The sequence below is a fragment of the Phascolarctos cinereus genome, unplaced genomic scaffold (genome assembly GCF_003287225.1).
Source record: "Phascolarctos cinereus isolate Bilbo 61053 unplaced genomic scaffold, phaCin_HiC Scaffold_2;HRSCAF=192, whole genome shotgun sequence".
Classification (NCBI taxonomy): Eukaryota; Metazoa; Chordata; class Mammalia; order Diprotodontia; family Phascolarctidae; genus Phascolarctos; species Phascolarctos cinereus.
The window spans coordinates 294,803,086-294,827,149 of NW_027555625.1; the positions used below are offsets into that span (position 1 = coordinate 294,803,086).

General features: G+C 36.8%; 1 protein-coding gene across 1 annotated transcript; it reads right to left on the reverse strand.

Annotated features, from left to right (window-relative positions):
- Window positions 1–19,829: 19,829 nt before the first annotated feature.
- Window positions 19,830–20,765, reverse strand: LOC110207329 (olfactory receptor 2D2-like). Its single transcript, XM_020984931.2, has one exon. It carries the CDS (start codon window positions 20,763–20,765, stop codon window positions 19,830–19,832), a length of 936 nt encoding a protein of 311 aa, XP_020840590.1.
- Window positions 20,766–24,064: the final 3,299 nt, after the last annotated feature.

Genomic DNA, 24,064 nt, shown 5'->3' on the forward strand with positions numbered 1-24,064 from the left:
AAAGAGAAATCAATGCCATCAAGATCTAAATCACTAGAAAGTTCCAATAATATCCCTTCAAAAGTTCCACTAACATCTTTGTCTACTTCCCCATCCTCTTCTAATTGAATTTGCATTTTCTCCAGAACTAACATTCAAGGGAAAGGAGAATTTGCTAACTGATTTTGACATGTTATATAGATTTATCATTTCTTACGGTAATTTCTGCTATATCTCATCATATATGTCTTATATTTAAAGAATAGACTTTTATAAATACCTAAGTATAACATTACCATATTATTCTTAGCACTAAGTATAATAACAATAGATTATACTTGGTATTAAGTTCCAATTATAATATTATTTTATTGTGTAGTAAGTTCTGAAATACAAATGATTAACTTCTTAGTGAATTTATGTAATACATCATGTTTATGAATGGAAACCTACTTGAATAGTAAATGTCACCAAGTTTTAGATGCCGTTAATGAAATTGATGGATATGTCACATGAAGTGGATTCGGGAGAAGTTCTCTAGGGAGAAATCATGAAGAATGAAATGAATTAATAATACTGACATAGTTGGGACTGTCAAGACCATATTTAACTGACTTAAAAGAAGTCTTTAAAGGACTCTGGCACACTAATAATTAAGGAGAATTCTGCTACTTATAACCAGCTACTCTAGGAGATTAATTTGGCAATGTTCTATTAAAAGTAGGTATTATTCATAAGTATTTGAAGGTAACACATGATCTTTCTTTACAAATATTCTACCATTTAAAAAAAATTCAATCAAGTTGCACTTCTAATTATTAAAGCTTAATGAGGTTATTTAAACTTCATGCCACATTATAAAAAGAAGAGATAAATGGGATGGGGCATGCATAGGGAAAGTGTAGGCTTTTCATTTTGACTCTTAAAATTTTTCCCCCTGATACCTCAGCTCTCATCATCTTTACTCTCCATTTATTAATATGACCAACATGACATATTTTGTTAAGATTCAGTGCTCCATGTGACCCAAAATGATGAACTGAGGGAAAAGTAAGCCCTCAATTTGTCTCTATGCTGGAATGTGAAGAAGTGTTTGCCAGACCAAACATTTGGTATCAAAGAATCTCAGAATGACTTGGAATCTCAGAGTTCATCTAGTGCAATCCATCTTTGAGTAGAAGTACTCTCAACAACATCACCAAAAATGGCTCAGTGACATCCCATAGTATCTCAATACCTCCCTCCTAAGGTAGTTCATTCTATATTAGGACAACTCTAATTGTTTAAAAAAAAGGTTTTTCTCTTTTTTTACTTTAATTTTTTGAATAATATTTTCCCAATTATATATAAAGACAATTTTAACATTTATTTTTTAAAATTTTGAGTCCAAATTTTCCTCATCCCTCCCTCACCACTCCCTCTCTAAGATGGTAAGTAATTTGACATGTTATATATGTGTAATCATGTAAAATAAGGGAGTTTTTTTTCTTTTTTATGAAGAGAAATCAGTTTCTTTGCAATTTTCATCAGTTACTCTTAGATCTGGCTTCTAGAATTAAGAAAAAATACTCCTCATTCCACTTTGACATTCAAATCCTAATCCTTTTTCCACATTCAAATCCTTAACAATAACTATCATTTTCTCCTGGTCTCAGAGTCTTCTCTGTATTCTAAGTATCACCAGACTCTTAAAGTATTCCACAAATGGCATGGCTACAAACCCCCAGCCACCATCATCCTGGCTCCCATCCTCTGGGCGTGCTCTGGCTCATTATGTTTCTAAATTGTGGTATCTAAAACTGTACACATTACACAAAGTGATCAGACCAAGGAATAGACCTATAAGAAACTATTCTCTCTTGTTCTGTCCACTGCTGCCTACCCTCTACCTACCAGGAACAGTGACTCTCCAGAAATCTTTGTTGATATCCACAAAAATATTGTGAGAAACTTTACAAATTCATGGATGAAAATTAGCATGTCTATGGCATTCCCCAAATCTACCAGTCTAACAAACCCTGTCCAAAATAGTAATCAAGTAAACCTAATATTATTTGCTCTTGATGCAGCTCTATCAGTTTTTAGCTATCATTGCTAATCTTTTTTTTTTAGGCAATTGGGGTTAAATGACTTGCCCAAGGTCACACAGCTAGTAAGGTGTCACGTGTTGGGTCTGAGGCCAGATTTGAACTCAGGTCTGACTTCAGGGCCGGTGCTCTATCCACTGCGCCACCTAGCTGCCCCTGTCATTGCTAATCTTTAAGTGCTTTCAACCTATCATCCTAATAAAACTGAAAGCACTTGTTTTGGGGAGAGCTCCAATAGATTCCTATCGATGGGGAAATGTCTTTAGGAAAGGCACGTACTAGAGTAGCCCTTTCCCTGTGATTTGGCCTCTTGTGATTCCCCATCTCCCCTCCCCCCAACTCTTTCAAGAAGATTAACAATCCATATTTTCAAAGGAGATTCTCAGGTTTACCATGACAGGTTTTGAGCTCCTTGACAAGGAAAAACTTATGAATTCTACATGAAAATATTGAGGCCTTGAGGGAGTAGAGGATTAAGTTTCTGAGAGATGAGTAATGTGAGAGAATTGTCATTTCATTGAAATAACAGGTTCTACTCTGATCACTATTCTGGGAGATTGCCAGTAGATGCTAACTAGCCTAGTGAGGTATACTACTTTTGGGTGTTTGGGTGCCAGAATAGTGGTAAGACTCTCCTCTGGCTACTGTAAGTTAGCATGAGACAACACAATTATGTTATTTTCTATTATTCTCTAGGGATATGGGTGCTAAGGAAATGTTAACCTAGGTGTCCTTGAGTCTCTTCTCAAGGACAAGCTTGTTCCTGTAAATACATTATATCGAGGGCCCAACGTGTCTCTCTCCTTGTCCATCACTCATATCAATAGAGCTATATAGCCAATAGATATGGTCCCAAGCCAAGGTACAAGAGTTCAGAAACCAGTGCTCTGTTTATTGCTTTTCTTGCCTTGTCTATGTCCTTTCTAACTTGTCCTTCACAATGCTGTCAAAGTGATATTCCTAGGGCATCAACCTGGCTATGTTGTCTGCTTAATAAATTCCAGTGGCTCCCTCAAATAGGCATTCCTATGTTTCTTATTTACAGCCAATTTCTAAAATTTCAGAGATTTGCTATACATTGCTCTCCCAACTCTAAATTTATGGTCAAGCTAAACTGAACAGTTTATCTTGTTATCTTGTTAATATTTTCACGGGGCACTCATTTCCCCACGCTCACTTTTGCACAGACTTTCTCCAGTGCCAGAAATACACTTCTTCCTCTGTTACACCTTTTGGAATGTCTAGATGCCTTCATATCTTTGCTCAAATACTACCTCTTACATGAAACCTTTTTTGATCCCTCCAGGGGTTAGGCCCCTTCCTCTAACACCTATAATCACATTGCAATTTTTGCTCACCTCTTGTGTACGCTTGTATGGAAACATGTTATCTCTCTACACAGAAGACAGAATATATATTTCTTGAAGACAGGTACTTTGTAACCCCAGCATCGGAAATACATAATAGGATTTTAAGAAATGTTCAGCAGCTGAGTGAGTGTTGGTTTGGTTGATGTGTTTCCTTTGGGTAAGGACAAGCTAAAATGGAAAGTGAACTCAAAATGTCTCTTTATTCTGAGATGCTCTGCCCCTTGTTATTCAGCCTTTATATCTCCTTTATTATTATATCCCGTTTACATTCGCCTTTCATTGCTCCAGACTGCCATCATTTACATATCATTTACCTATTCACAACTAACGTCTTTTTTCTTAGATTTGCCTGCATCAGTATGGAATTCATTTTTTCCTAGTCCAATCCAAATCTACTCAGAAAATCTCAGCTCCAACTCTGCAAGTAAGCCTTTAATATTTCCCCCTTCTCTATCTAGAATCTTATATTCTCACCTGGAAGACAGAAAACAGTAGGAACACATCTCATAGTCAGGAAAGATACTCCAAATATGGAAAATAGAATAGAAGTATGGAAGTAGCTGTTAGGTTGGGGAGATGGAAACATCAGGCAACTTCTACTGACTCAGAGAGTTCTCATCCAATCTTTGTTCCTTGCCAGAAGCAGGAGTTGGAGGAGAAGGGGAAGAGTGAGGAAGTGGATTAAATCCTTCCTTCCCCCAACAAGTCTCCTTGGTGGTTCTGAGGAATTGCTTCTCAAGCAAGGACTGTTTCCATAAATACAAACCTAGTTACATGGTCTATAGTGTGGGGATGGTCTCTAGAGCATCTCATACACTCCAGAGGATTTCTAAGTCATTAGGAAAAGTCAGGAAGTGAATGAATCTTTTCGGTGTAGTTCTCTCTCAGGTAGACACAAGAAATATCCTTTAGTGCAAGTAATTAAAATGTAAATCTCCAGCTTCAAACTCTCAATCTACTCTTCTCACCCGTTCTCATATTCTCTGTTGGCAATGTGGGTATTTGCATGCCCAGGTATAGTTCTATTAATTTTGTTGGCATGATATGAAAAGAAATGTGATTGGTAGCTTATGTGAAACCCTTATCACATACATATATTTAGGTTTGTTTTCCCAAGAAACAAATGTCACTTTAGTGTCAAAAAATTACATAAACAGATGGAATTTTATGGCTTCGATGCCTAGTTATAGTAAGATATTTTGAATCATAAGTTAGGAACAAAGAATCTCTGAACTGGAGCCATATAGGCCATCTAGGTAAAGTCACACTATAATCCTGTCTGTATCTTTTTTTCAAGAATAATTTATGTTTGAGATTTTGCAAAGTTTACAAAGCATTTTTCTCCCCAGAATGGTCAGGAGGTCTCTATTGAATAGTGGCAAGAGTATCTGAGGTTAGGAGACCTGTGTTCAAATCCCACCTCTGAAATTTATTAGCTGTATAACTTTGGACAAGTCATGTTACTTCAATGAGCTGTTGTTTTCTCATCTGGTGCATTAGGTACTGGGAGAGGGATGAAAGGATCAGACACGTTCAGAAGAGGAGGGTTAGCATCCAGACCAAACACATCTTTTGCTTTTTCAACGGTTCCAGTGGAAAAGGAGAAGGAGCAAAAGCATGTGCTTGAGTAGTGGCTGGACCTGGTTGAAAGCCTGGGATCAACTTTCTGCTGCACCTCCAAGTTTTTCAGGAGGTTTACCATCACCAAGTTTTGCAAAGTCCTTGTTCAGTAGCTCCTCAGTTGTAAGTTTGGAGAGACTGTCATCATCAAAGGGATTCCAAGTGGAGCCTTCTGAAGGGTTGTAAACTTTTTGCCGAGAGGTTCGGGGAGAATTCGATGTAGTGGTGGATGCAAACTTAGACTTCCTGAGGCTTGCTTCAGCCACAGCTGCCTGGAGCAACTGAGTTGACTGGCTGGCAGGAACTTCAAAAACAGCGCTTTGGGTTACATCACTGAGGATTGTCCGGTGTCCAGCCTGCTGGGCTTTGGGGGATGATGGAGGAGTAAGAGATCCAAGCTTCTGCCCCTGGATGGTAAGGGGTGGGGTGGAGGTGGAGCCTTTGCTTGTTCTGTCTATATCTCTTACAGACTACCCTACTTGCTTTTCCTTTCATCTGATATTTCATATTCTGCCCTCATGCTTTTGCACAGACTCTCCACCATGCCTTAAATGATTCCTCATCACCTTCACGTTTTGGCACTGCTAGCTACCTTCCAGCCTCAGCCTAAGCGCTACCCCCATCACAAGGCCTTTCTTGATTGCTCCCAGGTGTTAGTAATCCCCATATCAATCTGCTTTTTTGTTTTTGTTTTTGTCCATATATCCTTTCCATATTTATCAGTAAAAATCTGAGAAGTTACATCTTCCTCATATAATGTCAGATCCTCAAGGGGAGAGGCTACTCACATTTGTCTTTCTATCCCCAATTTCTAGTATAGTGCTTTGCATATTTTATTTACTTTGTAAATGCTTATTGACTGACTTACTTTGTAAATGCTTATTGACTGACTCACTGACTTACAAGTAGTCTACGCTTGAAGATCTTCAGTGATAGAAAACTTATCACCTTCTTCCAACTCAATTTATTATTGAACAACCCTAACTATTATGAAGTTTTTATTCACATATTGAGCTAAAGTCTACTTCGGTGTAAGTTTTACCCAGTGGTTCTAGTTCTTCGTTCTGGTAGAGTGATCACTAGGGCAGAGTAAACAGGACTTACTTTGCTCCAGGGCAGCAACACCGCAGTGCTACATGCTTCTTCTGAGCACTTACCTCATAGTCCTCTACAGGCCCACACCTCTCAACAATTCTCCCCAAGCTGCCTCCCTCAGGGGCTTTTCCCTCTCCTACCCCATTCCCAGAACATAGCTTTTCCTCCAGAAAGAGAGACTGGGAACTCTGGAAGACAAGTTGCTCCCTTTCACAAATCTCAAAATTTGCAAGTTTTAAGACACCTCAGCAGTCATCTAGTCCAACTCTTACTTAACTTTAACTGTCAAGTGTTCATTCATTCTCTGCTTAAAGACTAATTATCAGGTATGGTTTAGTGGGAAAGGCTTGTGGGAGGAGTGAGATTGGGTAAAAAGAAAAAAACTTAAGCAATTAAAAAACAATCATTTTTTTGGCTTTTTTAACATTTTATTTTTAACATCCTTTTACTTTTAAGTTTTACATTCCAAATTCTCTCCCTCCCTCTCATGCCCTCTCACATGTACTACCAAAGCAATATGATATTAATTATACATGTGAAATGATATAAAACATATTTTTGTATTATCAATGTTTCAAAAAAATAAAGTGATGAAAATTATACTTCAATTTATTCTTCAGAGGTCATCAATTCTCTTTCTGGAGGTAGGCAGCATTTTTTTTTCAACAAGAGTCCTTTGAAATTGTCTTGGATCATTGTACTGATCAGAGTAGCCAAGTCCTTCATAGTCAATCACCATTACAGCACTGCTGGTATTGTGCACTATTATCTCCTTGTTCTTCTTACTTCACTTTGCACTATTTCAAATAGATCTTGCCATTCTGCTCATCATTTCTTATCCTGTATTCATCTTGTTTGTACATTGTTGTTTGCACATTGTTGTTTGCATGGTGTTTCCACCATTAGACTGTGAGGTCCTTGAAGGCAAAGACTGTTTTGCTTTATGTACTCTGTACTTAGCACAGTGCCTGGCACATAGTAGGTGCTTCATAAATGTTTGTTGATTTGACTTGACTTTGTAAACTGACTCCTTCTCCTCTCCCCCTTACTTAAACCAGTGGTTAGAATTTAGTAAACCATTAGCAAATATGTATTCATTTATTTCTCAATAATTTTAATTTAATATTTTTTCTATTTTAATAAATTTATTATTTATTTATTTAGCATTCTTTTCTTTTTAAATTTTGAGTTCCAAATTCTCTCCCTCACCCCCCAAGCCCTCCCCCACCCATTGAGAAGGCTAGTAAAATATCAGTCATACATGTGAAATAGTGCAAAACATTTCCATATTATCTATATATCAAAAGAAGAGAAAAAATTATATTTTGATTTGCACTCAGAGTTCATTAGTTCTCTCTCTAGACATGGATAGCATTTTTTCATCATAAATCCTTTGGAACTGTCTTGAATCATTGTATTGATTAGAGTAACCAAGTCTTTCACAGCTGATCATCATTACAATATTGCTGTTACTGTGAACAATGATCTCCTGGTTCTTCTCACTTTACTTTTCGTTAGTTCATATAGCTCTTGCCACTTTTTTTCTGAAACCACTCTCTCATCATTTCTTATAGCACAATAGTACTCCATCACAATCATATGCCACAACTTGCTCAGCATTCCCCAATTGATGAACATCCTCTCAATTTCTAATTCTTTGCCACTATATAGCTGCTATAAATATTTTTGTACATATAGGTCCTTTTCCTTTTTCTTTGATCTCTTTGGGATGTAGATTTGGTAGTGATATTGTTGGGTCAGAAGGTGTGCACAGTTGTATAGCCTTTTGGATATAGTTCTAAATTATTCTCCACAATGGTTTGATTACTTCCCAACCCCAGCAACAGTTCATTAATGTACCTTTTTTTTTTCATTCCTTCCAGCATTTGTAATTTCTGATAGGTGCAAGGTGATACCTCAGTTGTTTTAATTTGCCTTTCTCTAGTCAATAGTGATTTAGAACATTTTTTTCATATGCCTATAGATGGCTCTAATTTCTTTTTCTAAATACTGAAGTTTGTACCACTTGATGATTTATCAAATGGGGAATGACTATTATTTTTATATATTTGAATGAGTTCTATACTCAGCATATATTTATTATTTTTGTTCATTTTGCATTTATGTGAGTGTGTTGGCAAGAAAGATCTCACTCAGGTAAAAGGGAAATTCAGTCCAGGGCAGGCAGTGTCTCAGCAAGTCAGAGCAGGTCCTACCTCAGCAAGCCAACAGGAGGCCCTGAGCCCCAAGAGAGGTAAGTGACTGAGGACCCATGCTCCTGGAGCAGCACCAAGAGAGAAGCCAGCCTGCCGAACCCAACCTCCAGGGCCCAGATGAAGCACCGCCCCTTTGGGTCCCAGCCCAGCACCAGGCCCATTCTAGGCCCTCACAAAGCATCAGGTAAGTGGCCAGACCCATCCCCAATCATGGCCCTGGCACAGCAAGAAATCCCACCTTAGGCCCCAGCACAGCACCAGGCAAGTGACCAGGCCCCCTGCCACCCCAAAGCATCTCCAGACAAGCAACCAGATCCCCCACACCACTAGCACAACACCAAGCAAGCAGCCAGGGACTGCAGCCCCCAACACAAAAAGATTGGGGTGGTGTCTCATCCACCCTAGGAATAGAGGTCAACTTTAAACTTAATGAAACAGGTTGGAAAAGATGAGCGAAACAAAACAAAACAAAGGAAAAAACCCGAACATAGAAAGTTATTATGGTGACATCAAGACATAAACTCAGAAAAAGACAACAATGTCAAAATTACAACAAGCAAAGTCTCAAAGAAAAATGTGAATTGGTCTCAAATCCAGGAAAGAAACCCTGGAAGAGTTCAAAAGGGAGTTTAAAAATCAAATAAAAGAGACAGAAGAAAAATTGGTAAAAATAAATGAGAGTGATGTAAGAGAGTCATGACAAAAAAATTCAATAGCTTGATAAAGGAAGCACAAAAATGGGAAAAGATATACAAAAATTTACTGAAGAACACAACTCCTTAAAAAGGTAGAAATAGCCAAATGGAAAAGGAGGTACAAAAGCTAACTGAAGAAAATGACTCCTTGAGGGGGGCGGAGCCAAGATGGCAGCGTGAAAGCAGTGACTTGCTTGAGCTCTTCCCCAAATCCCTCCAAATACCCATAAAAAAAAGGCTCTAAACAAATTCTAAAGCAGCAGAACCCACAAAAAGAGTAAAACAAATTCCCAGCCCAACACAGCCTGGATGGTTGATTGGAAAGGCATATCGAGCCGGGAGGGGAGAGGAGTGCAATTTGGCATGGGCACACAGGCCCCAGCGAACCTGCAGCAGGCCTCAGAGGAATGAATCACAGGCAGCTGTGGTGGTTTCCACACTCCTCAATCCACTAACTCCAAAGACAATTAGAAGGTCAGTGGGAAAAGTCTGTTTTTTCAGTAAGAGAAGAACTAGGTCAGAGCCAGTTCCAGGGCACAGAGCCCAGAGCGCGAGTGTCCAGGTCTGCGTCCTGAGCTTCTGGCCCACAGACTGAGGGGGAATCAAGTGGCTGATCAGAGAGGAACTGCAGGGATCTCTTTGCCAGTGCTGAGGCAGGAATCTTTTGCTTTGCCGGTACTTGGATCGGGGTCACAGTTCTGGGTGGCGGTCCTGGGATGAGAAGGAGCTTGTAGTGGTGGTGGAGAGAAACCCTCCTCACAGTTCCAAGAGAGAAAAGACTGCTTGTGGCCCATCACTCAAAGACCAGAGCACAGGCCAGGGAAAGAGTAAACACCTTGACCCTCATCATACCACCTTGGAAGAACTGAAAATTTACAGGTCCTCCAAAGTTTGGGACAGTACATTCTCCACATTGGAAGCAGACTCTTACCTTAACAAAGAGTTTAAAACTCAAGTAATTGGCTGGGATCATGAGCAAACCTTGCAAAAAGAGTCAGACTATATTATCTTACTTTGGTGACAAAGAAGATCAAAACATACAACCAGAAGAAGACAACAAAGTCAAAGCTCCCACATCCAAAGCCTCCAAGAAAAATATGAATCCGTTCCAGGCCTTGGAAGAGCTCAAAAGGGATTTTGAGAAGCAAGTAAGAGAAGGAGAGGAAAAACTGGGAAGAGAAATGAAAGTGATGCAAGAAAATCATGAAAAACAAGTCAACAGCTTGCTAAAGGAGACCCAAAAAAATACTGAAGAAAATAACACCTTAAAAAATAGCCTAACCCAAATGGCAAAAGAGGTCCAAAAAGCCAATGAGGAGAAGAATGCCCTAAAAAGCAAAATTGGCCAAATGGAAAAGGAAGTCCAAAAGCTTACTGAAGAAAATACTTCCTTAAAAATTAGAATAGAGCAATTGGAAGCCAGTGACTTTATGAGAAATCAAGACACAGTAAACAAAATCCAAAAGAATGAAAAATTAGAAAACAATGTGAAATATCTCATTGGAAAAACAACTGACCTGGAAAATAGATCCAGGAGAGAGAATTTAAAAATTATTGGACTATCTGAAAGCCATGATCAAAAAAGAGCCTAGACATCATCTTTCAAGAAATTATCAAGGAAAACTGCCCTGATATTTTAGAACCAGAGGAAAATAGAAATTGAAAGAATCCACTGATCTCCCCCTGAAAGAGATCCCCAAAGGAAAACTCCTAGGAATATTGTAGCCAAATTCCAGAGTTCCCAGGTCAAGGAGAAAATGCTGCAAGCAGCCAGAAAGAAACAATTCAACTATGGTAGAAACACAATCAGGATAACACAAGATTTAGGGACCGCAGGGTATGGAATATAATATTCCAGAGGGCAAAGGAGATAGGATTACAACCAAGAAGCACGCACCCAGCAAAACTGAGTATAATCCTTCAAGGGGAAAAATGGTTATTCAGTGAAATCGAGGACTTTCAAGCATTCATTGATGAAAAGACCAGAGCTGAATAGAAAATTTGACTTTCAAATACAAGACTCAAGGGAACATGAAGAGGTAAACAGGAAAGAGAAATCATAAGAGACTTATTAAGGCTGAACTGTTTACATTCCTGCATGGAAAGATGATATTTATAACTCATGAGACCTTTGTCAGTATTAGGGTAGTGGGAGGGAAAAATTATATGTGTGGATAGATAGATAGATAGATAGATAGATAGATAGATAGATAGATAGATAGATAGATAGATAGATGGCACAGGGTGAGTTGAAGATGAAGGGGGGATATCTGGAGAATAAAATTAAGGGATGAGAGAGGATTATACAAGTTGAAGGAGAAAGGGAGAGGTAGAATGGGGTACATTATCTCACACAAAACAGACAAGAAAAGGTTCTTACAGTGGAGGGGAAACAGGGGAAGGTGAGAGGAAATGAGTGAATCTTATTCTCATAGGATTTGGCTTAAGGAGGGAATAATATACACACTCAATTGGGTATGGAAATCTGTCTTACCCTACAGGAAAATAGGGGAGGAAGGGGACAAGAGAGCAGGGGGATGATAGAGAGAAGGGCAGATTGGGAAAGGGGTAATCAGAAGAAGTACTTCTGAGGAGGGACAGGGTCAAAAGAAAGAATAGAATAAATGGGGGGCAGGATAGGATTAAGGGAAATAGAGTTAGTTTTTCACAACATGTCTACTATGGAAGTGTTTTGCATAACTGCACATGTATGGGCTGTATTGACTTGCTTGCCTCTTCAATGAGGGTGGGTGGGGTGGGAGGAAGGGAAAAAATTTGGAATCCAAAGTTTTAAAAACACATGTTTAAAAACAAATGTTTCCACATGCAACTGGGAAATAAGAAATACAGGAAATGAGGTACAGAAATCTATCCTGCCCTACAGGAAAATAGAAGGGGAAGGGGATAAGAGAAGGGGGGTAGAGATAGAAGAGAGGGCAGACTAGGGGAAGGGATATTCAGAATGCATGCCATCTTGGGGTGGAGGGAGGGGCAAGATGGGGTGAAAATTTGGAATTCAAAATCTTGTGGAAGTAAATGTTGAAAACTAAAAAAATAAATTTTATTAAAAAAAGAAAAAGAAAGAAAATGACTCCTTAAAAATTAGAATTGGACAAGTAGAAGCTAATGATTACATGAGACATCAAGAATCGGTCAAGTAAAATCAAAAGAACGGAAAAATAGAAGAGTTGTGAAATATCTCATTAGAAAAACAATTGATAGGGCATCTAAGTGGCACAGTGGATAAGCTCTGACCTTGGAGTCAGGAGGACCTGAGTTCAAATCCAGCCTCAGACACATGACACTTACTAGCTGTGTGACCCTGGGCAAGTCACTTAACCCCAATTGCCTCACCAAAAAGGCAAAAGAAAAAAAAAGAAAAAAAGAAAAACAACTGATGTGGAAAATAGGTCCAGGAGAAATAGTTTAAGAATTATTGGGCTACCTGAAAGCCAAGATAAAAAAAGACCTGGAATTCGTATTTCAAGAAATTATCAAAGAAAACTGCCCTGACATCCTCTAACTGGAAGGTAAAATACACATTGAAAGAATCTAACCATTACCTCTTGAAAGAGATACTAAAACAAAAACTCCCAGGAATATTATAGCCAAATTCCAGAACAACCGTGTCAAGGAGAAAATATTGAAAGCAGCCAGAAAGAAACAATTCAAATACAATGCACCCAAAGTCAGGGTTGCACAGGATTTAGCAGTTTCTACATTAAAGTATCAGAAGATGGAATATGATATCCCGGAAGGCAAGGGATCTAGGATTACAACCAAGAATCATCTATCCATTGAAAATGAGCATAATCCTTCAGGGGAAAAAAATGGTCCTTCAATGACATGAGGGCTTTCAAGCTTTCCTGATGAAAAGACTACAGTTGAACAAAAAATTTGATTTTCAAACACAAAACTCAAGAAAAGCATAAAAGATAAAAAGGAAAGAGAAAATATAAGGGATTCAATGAGGCTAAACTATTTGCATCCTTACACAGGAAGATGATCCTTGTAATTCTAAAGAACTGTATCACTATTAATGCAGTTAGAAGGAGTATACATAGACAGAGGGTACAATTATAAGGTGACTCTGAGGGGATGATATCTAAAAAAAAAAATTAAAGGGGTGAAAAAGAGGATTGCACTGGAACCAGAATGAAGGGAGAGGCAAAATGGGGTAAATTATCTTACATTAAGAGGTACAAAAGACTTATTACAGTGGAGAGGAAGATGGAAGAGGCAGCAGTGGGCATTGCTTGAACCTTACCCTCATCAGAATTGGCTCAAAGAGGGAATAACATACACAATCAGTTGGATATAGAAATCTATCTTACCCTATAGGAATGGAGAAGGAGAAGCAAATAGGGGAAGGTGTTGGGGTGGGGGTGGTTGCTTGATGGAAAGTAGGGTGGATTGGGGGAAGCAAAAGTCAGAAGAAAATACTTTTGATAACAGACAGGGTGAAAGGAGAGAGAGTAGGTCATAAGGGTGGGGAACCTTCAGTCTCGAGGCCACATGTGGCCCTCTAGGTCCTCAAGTGTGGCCCTTTGAATGAGTCCAAACTTCACAGAACAAATCCCCTTAATAAAAGGATTTGTTCTACAAAACTTGGACTCAGTCAAAAGGTGACACCCAAAGACCTAGAAGGCCAAATGTGGCCTCCAAGCCACGGGTTTCCCACACCTAGAGGAGGATAAACAGGGAGAAAATGGAGTGGAGGGAAACACGTAGTAATTATTACTGTGGGAAAAAAATTGACACCAATTTTTTCTGATAAAGACCTCATTTCTCAGATACATAGAGAACTCAGTCAAATTCATAGAAATGAGAGCCATTCCTCAATTGACAAATTTTCAAAGGATATGAACAGGCAGTTTTCAGATGAAGTAATCAAAACTATTTATAGTTTTATGAAAAAAGTGCTCTAAATCACTATTGATTAGAAAAACGCAAATTAAAACAACTCTAAGCTATCATCCCACACCTATCAGGTTGGCTAATATGACAGAAATGGAAAATGACGAGCAAGACGCTCTCAGAAAAACTTGAAAATATTTACATGAACTGATGCAGAGTGAAATGAGCAGAGCCAGGAGAACTTTGTATACAGTAACAGCAATATTGTAGGATAATAAACTATGAATGACTTAGCTATTCTCAGCAATGCAATGATCCAAGACAATTCTGAAGGACTTATGATGAAAAATGCCTTCCATCTCCAGAGAAAGAATTGATGTAGTCTGAATGAAGATCAAAGCATGCTTTCTTTTTTTTCTTAATTTTTCTTGGTTAATATATTTGTTTCATAAAAAGAGTCTGGTAGGACCCCTTCTTTGCCTATCATTTCAAATAATTTATTTAATATTAGAATTAGTTCATCTTTAAATGTTTGTAGAACTCTCTTGTAAGTCCATCTGGTCCTGATGCTTTCTTCCTAGGAAGTTCATTTTTGACCTGTTCAATTTCCTTTTCTAAAATCATTCTACATAGATATTCTATGTACCTCTTCTGTTAATCTAGGCAGTTTGTGTTTTTGTAAATATTATTCCATTTCACTTAAATTCTTAAATTTATTGTAATGTAATTGGCCAAAATAATTCCTTATAAGGGCTTTGATTTCATCTTCATTAGTGACATAATCACCCTTTTCATTTTTAATACTAGTGATTTGGCTTTCTTCTCTCTTTTTTTAAATCATATTAACCAATGGCTTGTCTATTTTATTAGTGTTTTCATAAAACTAACTCCTAGTTTTATTATTAATTCAATGATTTTATTACACTCAGTTTTATTAGTCTCACCTTTAATTTCTAAGATTTCCAATTTAGTGTTTTATTGTGGATTTTTAATTTGTTTGTTTCCTGGTTTTTTAATTGCATACCCAAGTCATTGATCTGTTCTTTCTCTATTTTATTGATATAAACATTTATGGATTAAAATTTTTCCTCTAATTACTGTTTTTGCAGCATCACATAGGTTTTGATATGTTGTCTTATTATTGTCATTCTCTTTAATGAAATTATTGGTTACTTCTATGATTTTTGCATCCATAACCCACTCATTCTTTAAGATTGAGTTGTTTAGTCTCCAATTAGTTTTCATTCTGCATTTCTAAGGAGATTTATTAAATATAATTCTTATTGCATTGTTATCTGAAAATGATGCATTTAATATTTTTGCTTTCTTGTGCTTAACTATAAAGTTTTTATGCCTTAATATATGGTCAGTTTTTGTAAAGGTACTATGTATCGCTGAGATTAAGGTGTACTCTTTTCTATTTCCATTCAGTTTTATCCAGATATCTATCATATCTGGCTTATCCAATTTTATATTCACCTCTTTAACTTCTTATTTTTTGTTAGATTTATCTAATCCTGAAAAGAGAAGGTTAAATTCCCCCACTATTATAGTATAACTATCTAATTCCACCTGTAATTCACTTAACTTTTAAAATTTATATGCTATAGCATTTGGTGCATATAGGTTTATTATTTTTATTTTTCCATTTTCTGTAGCACCTTTTATAATAATGTAGTTTTCCTATTTAATCTCTTTTAAATAAATTTATTTTAGCTTAAACTTTGTCTCAGATAATTATTTCTGCCTCTGCTTTTTGCTTCAGTTGAAGCACTATAAAATCTTCTCCAGCTTTTTAACTCTTTATGTATCTCTCATTTTTAAATGTGTTTCCTGTTAACAACGTATGTCGAATTCTGATTTTTAATCCATTCTATTATCTATTTGCATTTTATGGATGGGTTCATCCCATTCACATTCAAAGTTATAATTACTAGATGTATATCTCCCTCTATCCTATTTTTCCTCACTATTATCCTTCTTTCCCTGTCTTTTAACCCTTTCCCTCCTCATATATCTGATTTATTTCTAACCACTACCTCTCTAATCCTCTCCCTTTTTAGGAATCCCTCCCTTTTCTTGCTTTTTACCTTCATAGTACTATTTCTACCCATCCTCCTAATTGTCCCTCGCTTATCCTCTTCCCCACTCTCCTGCTTCTTGATCTACACAGCCTTCTAAAAGTCTCTCTGTTGTCCTGTGTCCTATTTCTTTATAAATTTCAAGGACTTTAATACATATATATATAACATATATGTGCATATATACACATTATATATATGTATGTGTATATATGTATATATGTATATATACATATATATGTATATGTATATGTGTGTGTATATATATGTATATGTGTATATATATATATATATATATATATATATATATATATATATATGTTATTCCCTCTTTAACCTAGTTCTAATGACAATAAGTTCCAGCACTCCCAGCCCTCCACCCTTACCTGCTTTCACTATAATAGTTCTTCCATTCATGCCTTGTTTGTATGGGTAATTGATCAATTTTACCTCTTCCTACCCAATTTTGCTTTTTAGAATCATCCCATCACCCTCAACTCAACCCCAAGCTGTCTCTCTATGTATGCTTTTTCAAACTACCTGAGTGATGCTAACATTCTTAAGAGTACAGAGAACATTTTCCCATATAAGAAGTAAGTAGTTTGACCTTATTGGATCCCTTATATTTGGTCTTTAGTATGTGGATAGTGGTGTGGTAGATGCTATGAGGTATATTTACTTTGATATTTCATTGGTTCTGTGATCTTAATGGTGGGAAAAGGGCAGACCACCTACAAATGTATACATTACAACACATCCATACCTTCACATCTTTTACCACTCCTGACTATGTCCTCCCCAAAATCTTCCATTAAGAAAAGGGTTGGTGAAGGAAGTGTATTTTATGTGTCAGAGTCTTCCTTTAGGTCTCTGGACATTATGTGGACACCAATATCCCCTGTTTTCACTACATCACTGACTCATTTCTTTTTCTGGCCATATAACTCTATAATGACATACTTTATAATGTTGCTGCTCTGCATTTCTTCACTGATACTATTTTTCAGCACATTCACATCTCCCAGTTGCTTCTTTATTGACTTATGGGAGACCTTTAATGTAAAGTTTTCGGAGACTGTGCTATTCCATGGCTAACAGTCATACAATGTTACTTGAAATACATTGATGTTAATAAGGTAAGCCTTTCTTACAGAGCAAAATTTGGGATCACTAAAAGCACTACAGCTTCTCAAATTCCAATCACTCTCTCTTTGATCAATTCTGGGCCCAACTGTTCCAAGATATGCATGCTGATGGATTGTAATGTTCTATCAGTACTCAGGGAATATGTATTGTCCATCCAAATGTTGCTCATATTTTGGACAGTAAGCATTTTTCATTTGCTTGGATTTTCCTGTGTAGTTAAACCAAACCTTTTGGGTGATTACAGACCACATTTAGAAGACTTTCTTTTACTCTGAGATGTGATACAGGTAGCACAATGACAAGATTTTGGGGTATAGGTAGTATATAATCTAAGAGATTTAGGAAAGAGAAATCAATTTGGGATTTATTGTACATGGAAATTTACATGGTGGATGTGGAATTTATGGAATTTGGTATGCACAAAAAGCAGCATTTGAAGGACTACAATAGATACTGATTATATTTTATATTTAGATTCTATGCTGGACATCCTCTATAATGGTGGAAAATTCATGTGACAGGCATATGTCTCCATGGTTTTTTTTTGCATTGCTTTATGTCACAGGATTGCCAGTCATAATTTTCTTTGCTGTTACATCTATCAAGGAACCTTATATGATTTTGACATGCGCGTGGGAGACACCCTTCTAGAAGAATGCATTTAAGGCAGCATTTTGTTCTAGAAAATCAAGTACTTTTATATAGTGAATAGATGATAAGCACAATGAGATTTTGTATTTTTGTACTGTGAATATAGAATTGTATTCTACTATAGAATATTGTTTGCAAAATCATGTGTGTTCCTTTGCCACTCCTTCCAAAAAATAATGACCTGGGTGCAAGTATAATATATTCTCAGGGTGATTTCATAGAGATGGGGAAAGTGGCCTCATGAGTCAGTAATTATTGATATGTATTGATATTTTTGGCAATAATAAAGTTCAACATCTTTTTCATGAATTGACATTCTTTTATCTTACTGGTATCTTGAATTCCCTTGATATCTTCCAAATTATAACACCTCCAGCACAGACCTCCTCTGACTCTATTTGGTTTAGTCCAGCTATTCTTGCCATTATTTTTAGTGCTTCCACTTGCAGCACATCAAGAAATAGAATAGCCAGAGATATAAAAATATCTCCACGTTAGATAGATGTTAGATATGCTGTCACTAATGGAGAAAAGATATTGCTATAATAATTTTCATATATTCTTTTTGTAGGGTTTTTTTTGCCCTCTTTCTAATTTCATCCTTAAAATGCCTTAATTATTATTGAGATAATTTATACTAGTTGGGTCTCTTGCCAAGCTTTAAGTATTATTTTCTCCTCCATCTTTCTTACTATTTTATGAGGCAACACTTATTATTATATTTCACGACTTATTCATAAGACTTCACAAATGTGGCGACATTCCCTGGGCTACTTCTACTATACCTTTTAGTCTTTATTTCTTTTTCTAAGTTGGAAAAAATTATGCACAAACAAAAGTTATCAATAAAAACTTATATTTTAAAAGTCTATATATACTTAGATCCTGAGAGACCATAACTACTCATACTTGCCCAAGTAGGTTAAAGACAAGAATAATATTCAAAACAATAGCAATGATATTAATAATATTTTTCATATATTTCAAAATATTCATGGCAGCAGCATTTTGTAATATTAAAGAACTAGAAAAAAGTAGATTTCCATTGATTAAGTAATGGCTAAGAAAATTATGATTCCTATATAGAGTGAAAGATTACCATACCACGAGAAATAACAAATGTGAATTAAAAAAAACTAGAAAGTCTTATGTCAGCTGACACAGAGTTAAAAATATAGGGTCAGAAAAAAAACAATATAACCAGTCAGTACAATGATGTAAAACAAACAAACAAAATATTGAGCCTATGCAATTATAATGACCAAGCTTAGCCTCAGAAGAGCTGAGAAAACAAATCTACCTCCCTCATCCCAGAAAAGTGGGACTACAGACTTGAAATACTCTGTTATTTCAAACATGGTTGTGGCGTAGTTATCTAAATTGCTTTGACTTCATTACAAGTTATAGCCCAATGGATAGGGGAGAAGGAACAGATATGTTCAGAAATGCAGAAAATCAAAAAAATAAAACAGATTAATAAAATACAAAAAAAGTTACATTCAGGAGATAACACAGTCCTACCGATAGTATATCCATGTGAGAATAATAGTGGCATTATAACCTTACATATTTTGAGAACTGTATTTCTATTAAGAGCAATCTATTATCACGTTAGTTTTGTTGAGTTTTTTTGTGAGAGTGCATCACTGAACCACCTTCCTAAAGGCTTGACTGCTTCTTCTTGTTCCCAAGAATCCTTCCATAATATTTAGCTCCACCCTCCAAATTAAAGTGCGGGATATTCAATGGCTATGATAATGCCATATTAATTAGACTCTTTTTGAGTCATTCAAATTATCATAACTCTACCCAGTTCTTCAGAGGAATAAATATATCATCTCTACCTCTCCTTACAAATTAGACATATTACAAGGGTATGATATGTGACCAATCTACATATAATGATATAGCAATATAAACATGCATCTCTTGCCAAGTAATATGTGCTATAAGAGACTAGTTCCTCCTGTTGAGCTATACAAAAAGATTTAGAAGTGTAATATAAAGTCAAATTCAATGGCAAATGAGAGGATCAGGTACTGCAGAACAGTTTCCTATTGGCAACATTTCTGAATGCCCTCTTTACAACCTTGTTCCTCAGACTATATATGAGGGGGTTGAGCATAGGATTTATCACTGCATAGAACACAGATACCATTTTCCCTAGCTCCTTGGCAGACTTAGGTGTCATATAGTTGATAATGGCTGATCCATAAAAAATGATGACCACAATGAGATGGGAGCCACAGGTGGAGAAGGCCTTGAGTCTCCCTGAGGCTGTCTTCATCTTGACCACAGACACTATGATACACACATATGAGATCAGAATCAGGGACACAGGTGCAAGAAGAATCACCACACCCATTAAGAAAACAGCCATCTCTGAGCTGTGTGTGTCTGCAGATGCCACAGCCAAAAGGGCTGGGGGCTCACAAATAAAATGAGCAATTCTATTGTCTCCTTGGTAAGGGAGACGTAATGTGAATGTAGCATCCACCATTGACACTAAAACACCACTTGACCAGCATGCCAAAGCCAAGAGGACACACACTCTCCATGTCATGATGAGGGGGTAGTGCATAGGGCTACAGATTGCCAAGTACCGATCATAAGACATCACAGCTAACAAGGAACACTGTGTACATCCAAAAAACAGGATGAGAAGAAGCTGAACTGCACAGCCTGTGAAAGAAATTAATTTCCTTCTAGATAACATGTGGATTAGGGTTTGGGGAACAATGGTAGTCGAGAAGCAGAGGTCAGCCAGAGATAAATTACACAGGAAAAAATACATGGGTGTATGGAGCTGTGAGTCAAGCAGAACCAAAGATGTGAGGAGCAGGTTTCCCAGTATGGTGCCCAGATAGACTGCCAGGAATAATACAAAGAGTAGCAGCTGAGTCTGAGGGTCACCAGAAAGTCCCAACAGGAAGAATTGTGTCACCCAGGTCTGGTTTGTTTGGCTCATGTTCTCTCTGCTTCTTTATAAAGGAATTAAGAGATATAAGATGTAAAGATGTAACCTAAAGAATCATAGAACTTTAGTTTGGGGAAAATCTTAGATGTTATCTAGTGAAATCTTCAACCATCAATAAATAACTGCCTTGAACACGTGGTCATTGAATACTTCCGTTGAAAACAGTGATATATTGCAAGGAATACATTCCATTGTCAGACAACACTGTTAGAAAATGCTTCTATAAATTAAACTGAAATCTCCCACCCTATTATGTAAATTCTATGTGTTGATCTCTGTTGTTTCTTCTATAGCAAACAAAGACTAAATCTAAACCCTCTATCACCTAACATCTCTTTTAATATTTTAAGAAAACTTGGAGCTTCTCCCCAAGTCTTTTCCTGTCTAGGCTAAATACTTTCTGTTCCTTGAACCTTCTTAATATGAGACTTCTACCCATTCTGGTCACTCACCTCTACGCGTGCTTCTTTTTGTTATCATCTTCTCATGATATTGGATAAACAACTGAGCAAAATACTCCATAAGTAGTCTAGTTATCACAGAATTCAATATATCTTTTGACTCCTTGGAGAAGGAATGAAGTCATATTTAATTTAATACAGTCTAAAATTATATTAACTATAGTTGATTCATTTATATTGAGCTTTTAACTGAAGTTTTGAGGTCTTTCTCTGATGAACTAATGCTAAGATAAATCTTACCCATTCTGTATTTATGTAGGTAATTTAAAAAACCAAAGTGTAGGACTTCAGCTTTAGTCATGCTAATGTTCATCTTGTATCATCTTATTAGTTCTTCCTGAAAAGTATAGCGGCTTATGGGAAAGCACCAAAAACCAAAATATCATTACCTTAGTAGTACCAGTTAACTGAAAACCAAGAGAAAACTAAAGGAATCAAATTGGCTTGGAAAGGATAGCAATGGCTAGATAATTATTCTTATTTCTTTGGAAAATAATTGGACCTTTGGCTAGCAGGTTGTTTTAAAGGAAGAGTTAAATTGTGTAGAATTCTATAGGCCCAAGATAAATCCACAGCACATTGTGAGGAATAGTGACATGTTCTTAAAAGCAACTAGAAATGCTAGAAGACCTTCTCTTATGAGGAGAATCATCATGCATCAGAATTTGGCACCAAGTTTGGGCACTCAAAATACTTAGTAAAACTCTCATCTCAACTGGTATCCATGATCTAACTCAAAGTGTTAGGAGCAGCATGAGCTGTAAACCCTCATGAAAAAATAGAAAGAGTGTCAAATTGTGTGAAGACCTCTCTTTGGGAGACAGTGGCACCTCCTATTCAAATTGCCTATATGAGAGAAAGAAGCCTATCTTGTAGAATAATATGAGAGATTTTATAAAAATCTTGATAAAGAAAGACATGATTTACAGAATAGAGAGTTGTCATCAGGAAGACCAGAGTTCAAATCCTGACTCTAATGCATACTAACTGTATGAACCTGGGCAGAAGATTTCACCTTACCACTCCAGACTATGTTTAAATTTAAGACTAAGTTTTAGAGAAAGTGCCAATCTGCCTTGGAAGAGGAAGTTCTTTGCCAGGAGTTCCCTATACTCATCAAATCAAGATTCAGTCCACAAACAAAAGAAAAAGAGTGGCCAAATGGACAAAGCACTAATCATGTTTTAAAGAATGCTTTGTCCTAAATATGATAGTTCCTTTCGAAATTGGAAAAATGGCTTCATTCAACACACTGCCTCTATGTAAGGGTCTATTAGCACTTACAATTTTTAGCTTGCTGGCCAATTTATGTATGTGACCCTATTCTTTGTCATCTTGCTATGTAGTATGTCTGGTCACTTTTAGCAATAGCCTCTTATTCATATGTCACCTTTGATCTAAAGCATTCCTTATTGATTTGTGATCCCACAGAGAGGGTTTTCATCTAATTATTTCCATTACATATTTATTTGCCCTGCTTCTTTCCTTTGTTTTAAACCTTGTGTTATATAAGCTGTTGGCACAATATTTTTCTCTCAACTTTACCTTAAACTTTAGAATCTAAAACAAAATGTCCACAGGATAAGATCAAAAGAAATAAACTTTAAAAACATGTGAGAAGTCCTATTCTCTGGTGTTGTGGTTTGCAGAGAACATAACAGAACCCTTCAGATTTAAAAAAGTTTTAAAGTGTATTCATCTCTAGAGTCTGATAAATTCTTTCTGATAATTGTTAATTGTCTTAAGTTGTAGTTGCTCTTATCCTAGGCTATACTATACTATGAACTAGAAATAAGAAAATGCTACTTCATAGATTCTGTATTATCCAGGACAGAACCAACCACTCAGTGAGAATTCAAATGGTGATCTCTGAACCCAGTGCTAGCTCTGAAATCTTAGGATACTGATAAATATCAACTGATTCACTTTAGCTTAGTTAGACAAAATTCTTGTTTTTCCCATTAGGCACTATACCTATAGGACACGTTGACTCTGATCTTAGACTGTGTTTTATTTTATAAAAATAAAAAGTCCACCAAGCCTATACCAACAGAATATGTTTCTTGAGAGTGGGACTGTTTCTTCTCTGTTTTTGTATTCCCAGCATCTAGCACAGTGTCTGGCATAAGAGAAGCTAAAAACATTGCAATTTGTGCTTTGAAAAAACAAATTGGTATTTTGGGAAGTTGCTCATGATGAAGATGACTTTCAGTTGGATTGATGAATGGTAAAGTTACTCCATTATATTCAAGCTCATGATAAAGACTCCAGGTAGGCCCTTTTTATCCATTTCTACTCAGAGTTTATTTTAGGCTGATGGCATTCCTCATTCACATCCTGAAGAAGAAGGCCCATCTATGAGTGGGGAAACCAACTAGGAAGGAAAATTTCTGAATTTGAAAAGTACACTTGTGAGAGTCCCATTTTTATTACCCCAGGATTCCCCTCTAATCATTCTACTGAAAGACTGAGAGCTCTGAAAAGGTACAGCAGTTCTTTCTATGCAAAATTTCACATTTAAGGAGAAAGGCATAAGCAAAGAGACAACCCATCCACTGGTAGTGTACTCTTCTCATCAGATTTCTAGGATGAAAAAAAATTACTCTCTGAAGGGTCAAGAGTTGCAAGCAACTAATACAGCTTTGGAGAACTGCATCCACCAACCAGAAGAAACCTAACATTTTGTCATGGATGGCTGAGACCATTGCTACCCTGCATGTAGTACATGTCCATAGCATGGGACATGGAACCTTTAACCAACATCCTGTTCTATATATAGGTCATTAAGCTATGGAACTAATCACTTTTGCTTTAGTCTTCAGGAATGTC

What these genes read in the sequence shown, in the direction of transcription:
- LOC110207329 (XM_020984931.2), bottom strand. Translation starts at nt 20,765, where the DNA reads ATGAGCCAAACAAACCAGACCTGGGTGACACAATTCTTCCTGTTGGGA.